Source organism: Macrosteles quadrilineatus, unplaced genomic scaffold (assembly GCF_028750875.1).
Source record: "Macrosteles quadrilineatus isolate MER2022 unplaced genomic scaffold, UCM_ALF_1.0 Scaffold_2__2_contigs__length_208266976, whole genome shotgun sequence".
NCBI classification, from domain to species: domain Eukaryota; kingdom Metazoa; phylum Arthropoda; class Insecta; order Hemiptera; family Cicadellidae; genus Macrosteles; species Macrosteles quadrilineatus.
In genome coordinates this window covers 60,040,424-60,051,833 of record NW_026542595.1, presented here as the reverse complement: position 1 = coordinate 60,051,833, position 11,410 = coordinate 60,040,424, and the positions used below count along the sequence as shown (strand labels likewise).

The 11,410-nt window shown below is 34.6% G+C and overlaps 1 protein-coding gene across 1 annotated transcript; it reads left to right on the top strand.

Annotated features, from left to right (window-relative positions):
- Positions 1-299: 299 nt before the first annotated feature.
- LOC128984269 (piggyBac transposable element-derived protein 4-like) lies at positions 300-1,508 on the top strand. Its single transcript, XM_054403572.1, has one exon. The coding sequence runs from the start codon at positions 300-302 to the stop codon at positions 1,506-1,508; it is 1,209 nt and encodes a 402-aa protein (XP_054259547.1).
- Positions 1,509-11,410: the final 9,902 nt, after the last annotated feature.

Below are 11,410 nucleotides of genomic sequence, written 5' to 3'. Positions count from 1 at the left end.
AAAACGATCAGTTAGTTGAGGATAATGGCAGTTTAGGAGAGCCAACTGACGTAGTACCAGTTGAAAACGAAGGTGAAACTGGGGTAAACCAAGAAAATTAAGTATTGTGGAGGGATTGGGTTGAGAGTGATGTTCCATTTAATGAATTTATTTATCGGAACGAAAGTGGATATAAACCACCTCCAGGAGACGAACCAGAAACACCCTTAGGTTTCTTCCAGCTTTTTTTTACAGATGAGTTACTTACTGAAACTGTAGACGAAACCAATAGGTATGCAAATGAAAAGATTAAAGAAAGTATGCCTTTACAGAAAAGGTCAATGTGGTGGTCTTGGAAAGATGTGACATTAGATGAAATGAAGGCGTTTATTGGTGTCATTATAAACATGGGAATGAACGCTAAGCCTGAAATTGACGACTACTTTTCTACGGATTGGGTGGATTATCAACCTTTTTTTAAAGACTTTTTTTCTAGAGAAAGATTCCTTCAAATATTTTGGAATCTACACCTCAGTCCTCCGCCAAACGGGCCACGACTTGGCACTTTGACACGCTTCGGTAAAGTTCGAAATGTAGTTTTGTACTTGGACAAAGAGTTTAGGGAATACTATGTGCCGAAAAATAAGGTCAGCGTAGACGAGAGCACGATCGGATATAAGGGGAAAATACTCTTCAAAGTTTACAATAAAGACAAACCTACCAAGTGGGGGATAAAGGTTTTTGTCCTTTCAGAGTCAAGCTCAGGTTACATTTGTGCACTAGAGCCCTATTTTGGAAAGTCCAACACAGACCGAATGGAACGGCAAGATCTGGGTGTCACCAGTCGAGTAGTTTTGCATTTGGTGAATAAGCTCAGATATGATTATGGCAGTGAAGGTTTGCACGTGTTTACCGATAGATTTTATACAAACGTTGACTTAGCTGAAGCTTTATATGAAATGAAAGTGCATATAACAGGTACCATTATGAGGCAAAGGAAGGGATTGCCGGAGCAAGTCAGACCAAAAAGGAAGAGTAAATCTAAGAATGCAAGAAAAGGAAAGAAGAATCAAAAACAAAAGAAAGAAGTGCCAAAGTTGGAGTTAAAGAGAGGCGATATCAAAGCTTTCCGCAAAGATGATAAATACAATCTTCTACTTTGGAGGGACACTAATTTAGTGGTAATGCTGAGCTCGCTTTACGATACTAGTGTTGAGACAATAAGAAGAGTAAAAAAGAGAGGTAAAATAGAAGAAATCAAGAAGCCAAGAGTTGTGTGTGAATACAACCAGTCGATGGGTGGAGTCGACATAGCCGATCAATACATATCATCTTACAGTTTTACGAGGAAATCAATCAAGTGGTGGAGGAAAGTATTCTTTTGGTTACTCGAAACTGCAATTGTCAACGCTTATTTACTTTACAATATGGATAAGTGCCAAGGGAAAATGAGACAACGAAAGTTCAGGAAGGAGTTAATCAAAGAACTGGTGGGGAATGTGAGGAATGTAAAGAAAAAGACCATCTAACATGGACGAAGACGAAAGATTGAATGGGAAACTACACCTTCTCTATCCCATCGGACCGGGCAAGGCAGCGAAGGACTGTTGTGTTTGCAGTGACAGAAGTGCTGCTGGAACAAGAAAACGAACACGATACTTCTGCAAAACGTGTGAGAAAGAACCTGGACTGTGTATTGGTCAATGTTTTGAAAGGTACCATACCGACAAGAAGGTAAAAAACTAATACATTCTAAAGATGTATTTAGGATTTGTAATTATTGTTGAATTTAGTAGGCCTACAATATTTTTTTAATTGTTCTAGTGGAACATTATATTAGAAATATGGGGTTATTAGAATAACATTTATTGTGAATTTCATACGTTGTTTTATCAATAGTCATTGTTGTTCCGGTTACCCCGTGCAGTTAAAAAGGAGTATCACTCACTATCCGCTTAACTTTTGTCAGTATAGCTTTACTAAGTTTACGACTTAAATATTTAATTAAAATATTTCACTTTTTCTCATAATGTATTCTAAATATAAAATGGACTTACTTATATGTGTTAGAAAAAGAATGCCCTAGGCCTAACCCATTTAAAAAAGTTGTTTCTGTTTGTATGTGTAATATTTTGCCAACCTTTTTGATCTTGTTCTATTTATGTTATAAGCAGTTTTTTTTTATTATTTCGTTTCATAAGTACAATTAACAATAAGTAAATTATGTAATTTTTGATGGTAAATAAATAAGTTTCAAAGTATGCGACGAGTTTTCCTTCTTAGACCATTCATGTAAACATCAATCTGACATTTCAGTCTAGAGTGAAGAAAATAATTCCCAGCTGGCAGAAGTGGATGACCAAAAATGGCTGCCGAGCTAGCGACAAAATCTAGTGCGGCCACTGAGAGTGGACATGCGAGCTCCGGGCGCTGAGCATCAGAAAATAATTCCCAGCTGACGCAGACTCCATACTGTCCACTGAGTGTGGACATTCGAGTGCAAAGGGTTAAACCCTGAGGTTGCAACCAATTTATTTGTTTTATGGTAACTGTAGGAAAAAAAATAATGTGCAGCTCGAGTGAAAGTTATAATTATACGTTTTTTTTACATAAAAAATAATAAGTCCTACCAGTGGACTATACGGAGTTTAAAAAATAAACAACTTAACATTACGAAAATCTTGGGGCTGTACGTTTTAACCTGTATTTTTGTTCCAGAAAATAATCTGCGATGTCTACTAGAGGAGACATTCTGGTTATGCTTGCCCTTCAGGGGAAAATAGACAATGTGCACGCAAAGAATTGTGATGGACCTAAACCCATCCCAGTTGACACAGTTTCAATGAAAGGTGATATTATTTTACTCATAGTTCTAGGTCTGTTTAAGTTTCGTGATATTATGATGCCCTTATAGTTAATAGATTTTTAGGGGTTATGAAACTGAAATCCTGGCAAAAGGCTCAGCTGGTATTAATCAGTGACATAGCTACAAGATCGCGCCACCATTCTACCTACATATATACACTCATCTCTCACTTCAAATTCAGCACACTTGACACTGTCTTAATAAACTAAACTAAACCTATGACTCAACAAAATGTAATTTATCCAGCCTATTCTGATATAAATTGTGGTATAAAACTTTCAGTAAGGATTTTTAACCAATATGTTGCTCACTGATAACTCTTCTGTTTTGTAGGGGACCATTTGACGATGGCGTAGGCTACTGAATCCGAAACTGCACCTAACTCGGCAGACAGTCGTTCAATGGAAGGTAGATTAATTGCTACTTAAGTCTGATCTAGTGATCTTTTTACTGTTGACTATATCTTTTATTACAAGTTATTAACACCTTTATAACCTTTATTAGCATCTTAAATCAATGTAAAGAAATAGACCCAAAAAGAAGAAGAAGTCGACGAGGAAGGGTATTGAAAGATAATTGGGAACAACGGAAGAACCAAAGTTAAAGGTGAAAGGGGGAAGAGTATTTTGGTAGAAGGAAAAATGAAGATGGAAAAACTGTATTTGATGTAATAAAGGGGGTAAACAAATCAAAGCTCGTTGTTTGTGTAAAGACACTTCCAAGACACAATTTAGTTGTAGTACGATTTCTGACGAAGAAAGAATACCAATCTTTGAAATGTTTTGGACCTTAACGCGTGGAGAAAAGAAAATTTTTGAACAAGGTTTAATTCAAAGGAAATCTGTGTTACGAAGAAAAGATGATAAGGCTAAATTTAAGAGAAAACAGTCTTTGTTCTATTATCTGGATACCAATAATATGAAGGGCAAAGTGAGAGTTTGTAAAAAGATATTCCTCTATACTCTCTCCGTGGGGGAATGGGCTGTTTTAAACTGGGTAAAAAGCAGTATTGAACAATGTCTTAGTAATAATAATGAAGATGAAGTAATGGACAAAGAGCAAGACCCGATCAACACAAGGAAGAGTAAAACCGATAGAGCTAAAAAGATTTTAATGAAATCATTTTTTGAATCATTGCCAAAACTCGAATCCCACTACTGTCGAAAAGACAATTCCAAGTTGTACTTGGAGCCAAAGTGGCAATCTAAAGCCGAATTGTACCGGTTATATGAAAGCTTTTGCCATTCGCAAGACAAAGAAAACCAGAAAGCATCAATTTGCCTATTCTGTGAAATCTTTTATGAGTGTAATTTGAGCTTATTTCAACCAAAAAAAGACCAATGTGATGTTTGTTATGCTTTTCGTGTGGGTAATTTGTGCAAAAAAACATACAAAGCTCATGTTGACGATAAAGAAAGGGCAAGAAGAGAAAAAGATAAGGACAAAGACCATGCTGACAACTCCGACAGCAAAACTGTTGTATTTACAATGGATATGCAAGCCGTGTTGCTCAGCCAGACTTAAAAGCATCATCCTTGCACTACCGGACCAAGTTGAAGGTGTACAATTTCACAATCTTCAATATTACCACTTTGAATGGATACTGCTACCTTTGGGAGGAGTCAGAAGGGGTTTGAATGCTGATGAATTCGCAAGCATTCTGTACGACTTCATTACAAAACTAATTGATAAAAACGCCTACAATCATGTCACTTTCTACAGTGATGGTTGTACCTACCAAAACCGAAACTGATTCCGTCCTTGAAAGTCTGGCTAAAATGAAGCTTAGCCCTTTGAAGAAGGAACATAAATGCTTCATTCCTTGGAAGCAGGTCAGATACCAACGTAAAACCGATGGAAGTCGAAGCCAACACTCTGCGACTACAAATATGGAAGACCCCCAAGTTAAGCCGCAACGACCGGACCCAAAAAGAAGGGGAACCAATACGAAAAGGAAAAGAGTTTTTCTCTCGGACGGGGTTAATGAAATTCCTATGTGAGAATGAACAAAAGGAAAAGTGAGAATTTTGACTCCTACTATCCTGGTCTGGATATTTCCACTTTGGGAAAGATGAGGAAAAAGGACTAAAAGTTACCATTGTAGATTAAGTTGTTTTATTTCTTCTGTGATAGTTTCGTGATTTTTTTGAGTTTTGAATACTCATGTGTTGTTTTAAAAATGTTTTGTTACCAATGTTAACAAGAGGTTTTGTAAAAAGAAATAAAAGACTGATTTTAATTAGCATAGTTTAAATACAAAAGAAAACTTTAATTTTGGAACAGTATTTTTGTTTTTTTGTTGGAAAAAATTTTTATGTTTTTTATTTTGTTAAATAATGTAACACTTGAATGGGTCAGGGGAAAAACGAACACAGTCACAAAACCCAAATTTTACACCAGAGACTTTTTAAAGTTTCAAGACACACAGTAAAAACACCTTTAATTGATAAACAATTATTTTTCAATTTATTATTCGCTTAGTTCTTTATTTATTTACAGATTTTAAAAATATTATATATTTTATAAATGGTAATTTTTTTTTTTTTTCTCCCTTGCATGGACTCTAATCGTTTTTCCCCTGTACTTAGGGGGAAAATGATAAAAATCTATAAAAAACGTATTTGATGTGTGTTTTTATTGCATTATAAACATGAAACAAACTGAAACTTTACACTGTGAAGAATTTTAATAGAATAAACATAAGAGAAGCATAATACTCTGTTAGATAAACATCTCATTTTAGCTATATGAGATTTAAAAAAATAGCAAAAGACAATAAAAGCTTGTGAATAAGTATACATTTTAATAAAAATTGATATAATAATATTGAAACAAAGTATATACTCTTTTTATATAGTAAGATAGCTGTAAGGATCGTATATAATGTAAGATTAAAAAGTTAGCTGAGATGTACGGGGAAGATGGCTCAGCTCCGTCAAATTATCCTGAAAAATCCAACTTTTATCAGATAATATCTAATATTATCTAACATCTAACAATATTATTGCTATAAAAAAGATTTATATTTTTTTACTACAAATATAAGTTAGTAAATTTGACTTACTGAAATCAGCTTATACGTAGTCACCATCATCACTGTTGTGAACAGCATCTGCTCCGTCTAAAGGATGGGGTAGAGTGTCAAAGAAATCTTGGGCCTCTTGTCTACAGAATCGCCTTAAAACTTGCAGGTCGTTGTACTTTTCCTTGGATAGTGGTATAGGCTCCGGATGACTCAACACAAGGTGAGGGAGAACTGTATTATTGTTTGCTACGGCATCACCTAATTTAGATGAACTTGGTCCTTGCACAGACGTAACTTTTGGGGTTTTCCTCTTGATGGATGAACATTTAATTTCTGTTGACGTATATGCACCATTATATGTGTCACGATGTTCCATCGTCCTAACTTTCGTCTGAGTAAATCTTACTTCCTTAATGGGTCGTGTGGGAGCCGAGAACTTCTTCTTGTACAAGTAGTGCAGGAGCAAACTGCACATATCCAGCTTCCGTGGGATTTTTTGTGAAGCAAATGTGTGACTATGTGGAATCTCTTTATTATATGTCACACATAATGGTGTAGTACCGGGTGTTTACCCTCAAATTGCGGGGTTTGGTTTTTATGACGTCGTAAATCCAAGATGGCCGCCATGTGTGACATCTATTCATTAAATTAATAATAACTCTTTTCAGAGTAAAATAATCGAATTTTAATTTACACCATTGAATTCAGCTCAAAAAATCAAACAATTTGGTGTTTTGAATCATTGCTCTATGACCATTGGTTACCGACATATTGAAGGCGGAAAACACAGAACATTGTCCCCATGTTATCCTTATTGGGAAAAAATAAGATTGTATATCTAGCTTATTACTCAGCATATCTTAATAATAATTGGTATGTGGCTTCATTTAGTAGAGATCTACTTGATTATGGCCTAAAATCCCCCATTTTTACATTTCCGTGGCAGCAAACCTGCATACTAACTTCCAATGTTATTCTTATGGACAATTTTTTGCATGCTTGTTCATGAACATACTTTGAGAAATGATGATGTGTGGCTCCATTTTAATTATTTATTGAAGCATTTGCAATTCGTTGAGTATACAGGTCAGCTGCTACGGGGGTATTGTAGCTATAAAAAATATCACAAATTATTGGTATAAAATAAAATAAAATAGACTATAGTTCTGGGTCATATGTAATTTCGTGTGATTGTATGATTGGTGGTGATAGATAGGTACAGTGACTTATAGAATCGTGTACTACCGGGTGTTTTGTCTGAAAGTGTGGCCAAGCTGGTGTTTTTGGCCCGCCGTCTTGGATCCACCATATTGGATATTAATATAATTTTTTAAATGTAATGCTGGTGTTGTGACTCATCATTATAAACTATAGATGTTTACGCTAATTTCAATTCTGAAAACCGTTTGTAAATATCGTCTTTCGTTTCGAAGATATATTGAAATGAAAACTCCTCCCCCCCATAAATTCTTACGGTCGTTTCGTACTTTGATTATTTTTCTCATATATCCAGTTCTTATTATCGCTTGCAATTCGTTATAGTCTTCAGTGATGTAAGGGCTTTTATTTAAGCTATCGATCATTAAAATCGGACGAGTTAGAGTTGAGCTATGAACCACAACACAATATTAAATTTAACTTTTTCCAAATCAGTTTTATTAAAAGATTTATATCTCGGTTTGTTAATACGGCAAAAGGTTCATTCTAGTCTTAAATTACTCAGTAAATGTCTGGTTTAAAATGTTATTAATCACTAAATGAAATCTGACTAATTGAAAATGAGTCATGGGCCTTTATTTAACATTAATAATTATTTTTATTTAGAAATTTTTTTTGGTTAAAGCAATTAAAGACATACAGGGCTGGTCATCAGGGTTACAACATTTGTTTGGTGTAAGTACAAAGTAAATGATGTGTGATGAGGCATATAAGACTAAAAGGTTCCACGTCTAAAAGTTGTAACACTGATGACTAGCCCTGTATGTCTTTAACCAAAGAAAGTTTTGGACATAAAAATAATTTAATGTTAAATGATGGTTCATGACTCATTTTAAAATAACTTAGTCAGATTTCATTTAGTGATTAATAAAATGTAAAATCAAACATTTACCAAGTAATTTGAGACCAGGAAGAACTTAGTGACGTACTAATAACCCGAGATATACATCTTTTAATAACAACAGAACTTTTTTTCTTTTTTTGCTGAACTCCTGCATCAATCTTTGCATATTTCCAAACTTTCTATTTATTGCATTGTTATATCTTGTTCTTGTACAGAGTTTATCATATTGTTATTTTTCTGCAAGTTTTATCTGTTTTTTATGAAGTATGTTCTGCCTCTTTACTGAAGTTTCACTCGGCTACTTCATTGCATCATTGTTATTGTTCCTATACTGGTTTTGTTTTTCGAATATCTCGTTTTGTCAACTTGTTCAGATAGTTTGTTATTTATAGTTGTTACTTATAGTTTTTTATTCATAGTTTGTTATTTATAGTTGTTATTTATCTTTTTATGTCTTGTATTAAAGTCTTGTTTTCCAGTTTTTTTCCCACTACTTTTGTACTGGCCTGTGATTTTTTTCTGCTTCTTCCGTATGTAAGATTATTGTATTATTCGTGTAAAAATGGTGCAACCGTTAACAAATAAATAAATAAAATAAAATAAACAGATTTGTAATAAGTTAAATTTAATATTGTGTTAGGGTTCGTAGCTCGACTCTAACGCTCTAACTCAACCGAATTTAAAGATCAATAGCTCAAATGAAAGCTCATACATCACTGAATATCTTAAGACTAGAACGAACTGCAAGCGTTAATAGGAACTGGAGATATAAGAAAAACAATCTTAAAAATGTTCAAAGTACGAAACGTCCGTAAGAAATATATGGGGGAGAGTTTTTATTTGAATATATCTTCCAAACGAAAAAATATATTTAAAAACATATTTAAGCATTGAAATCAGCGTGAAAATTTAGTTCAAAATGATGTGTCACAACACTAGCATTGTATAAAAAAGTTATTAACATCCAATATAGCGGATCCAAGATGGCGACCGAAAACACCAGCTTGGCCACACTTTCAGACAAAATACTCTGAAAGTGTACACGGTGTTGAATTTATACACGGTTCTACATGTCATCATACCTATCAATCGCCAACAATCATACAATTGCTTAATTCAAAATCCTACAAAATTACATATGCCTCACAACTATAGTCTAATTTATTTTATTTTCTAATACCTATAATTTGATTATAGCAGACCTACCCGTAGCAGCAGACCTGTATACTCAATGAATTACAAATGCTTCAATAAATAATTAAAATGGAGCCACACATCATCATTTCTCAAAGTATGTTCATGAACAAGCATGCAAAAAATTGTCCATAAGAATAACATTGGAAGTTAGTATGCAGGTTTGCTGCCACGGAAATGTAAAAATGGGGGATTTTAGGCCATAATCAAGTAGATCTCTACTAAATGAAGCCACATACCAATTATTATTAAGATATGCTGAGTAATAAGCTAGATATAAAATTTTATTTTTTCCCAATAAGGATAACATGGGGACAATGTTTTGTGTTTTCCGCCTTCAATATCTCGGTAACCAATGGCCATAGAGCAATGATTCAAAACACCAAATTGTTTGATTTTTTGAGCTGAATTCAATGGTGTAAATTAAAATTCGATTATTTTACTCTGAAAAGAGTTAATATTAATTTAATGAATAGATGTCACACATGGCGGCCATCTTGGATTTACGACGTCATAAAAACCAAACCCCGCAATTTGAGGGTAAACACCCGGTACTACACCATTATGTGACATATAATAAAGAGATTCTACATAGTCACACATTTGCTTCACAAAAAATCCCACGGAATACAGTTTGCCCCCCGACTAAAGCATGAAACAAGCATGAAAGTGAGTCACCCCATTTTTTGAAGTTTTCTCGACCGAAAGCCACAACCTCAAATGGTGAAGGTTTTAACCTCGCTGAGTAAATAACATCTCGGAGATCGTCTGGCGTCTCAGCTCCTGTATGCCGTGGTATTAAACCCATATCTTTATCCGGTTCCATGTAAGAGTGTCCTCTTACAGGGAATGTTACAGTAACACTCTTAAATCTGTGTTTGACGGTGGTAATGTAGTGTAGGTATCGAAACATGGTAAAATTCTTATTTTGTCCACTGCAAGAATCACAAAATATTCTAAGCTCCTCTACGGACTCATCTAAATGATTTTCAATAAAATCATTGAGCATTGAAACAACAGAATCAGCTCCTTTCTTTCCTTCTGTTTGATTGTAAGTATAGAAAACTACTTGATTATTGGACAACACGTGAACATTGAATAGGTAAAATGAAAGTTGCCTCCGGAAGTATACTTTACTAGTGGAAATGTCGGGGAGATCTTATATAGGTTAGTGCTCCAAAACCTGTTTTCTATCCTGATTAACGTAAAACAACAACAGGCGAATGGATTATATGAACTTATTTGAGAAAAAACGTGTGAAAAACAAAAAAAAAAAAGATTTTTTATATTATTTTGAGAATATCTTGGAAACTAATGCATAGAAGAAATGCAGAAAACCTTTCTTGTAGAGAATTTCATCATCTTTCTTTTTATAATTTACTTTTTTCCGTATGATCACGGATTTCAGTGTAGAAGTAAAAAAAAAAACTAAAAAATGGGGTCTTTTCTCCCTTCCCCCCGGTGAAGCGGCAGGGCCAGGGGCGGGGACTTTTGGTATTTTTTTTTCTAGCTACCCCGAACACATTACCGCAGAAAAAATCACATTCCATGTCCTCTACAATCCCTTTGTTGACTGGACTATTAGCTTTTTGGTAAGGCTCATAAAATCCAAAAAAATCAGAATTATCCATACTGTGCACAACGTATGGGTGTCTTCTACGTGCTAGACGTATAATCGATATCAGTTCAGAAGGTACACACACTTTGCCAGCAGTACCTAATGCAGAACTTATTTCACTATGCGCTGAATAGCCTTCATTTTGTCCATGGTATGGCTAAAAAAATCTCAGCTGTATAAATCTTACATTTTTTCAAGTACTTACAAAGTGAAGCAGCATCGTAGCTATGGCTGAATTTTTATTCTGACCACAGCAGCCGTCCGAGAATAAAAATACTTATTCAACGTTCTTGTTATCGAGTTCAGTTAGGTAGTTATGGAGACACTACGCAATCTCACAGGATCCTCTTGGCGTAAGCCCTCATGTCACACGTAACAAGAGCATTCACTGCTGGCGATGTCATTAGTAAGCCTTCTATGGTAGAAAAGCTTACTGTCAGGAGCAATAGGGAGCACGATAATTTGCTGCAAATCAAAGGTTGCACATACACATTTCTCATCACCAGATGATCCTTAATATGGGTTAAGTCATAAGTCATAAGTCGTTTATTCCGCAAAATTAACATAAAATGCATTAGCTACGTCAACAAAACAAAATAAAATACAATATTTACATAACAAAAAAACTCTCTTGTATAATTAAAACTGTCAACTATGCTACTATAT

Coding starts and splice junctions, on each gene's coding strand:
- LOC128984269 (XM_054403572.1), top strand. CDS start 300: ATGCCTTTACAGAAAAGGTCAATGTGGTGGTCTTGGAAAGATGTGACA.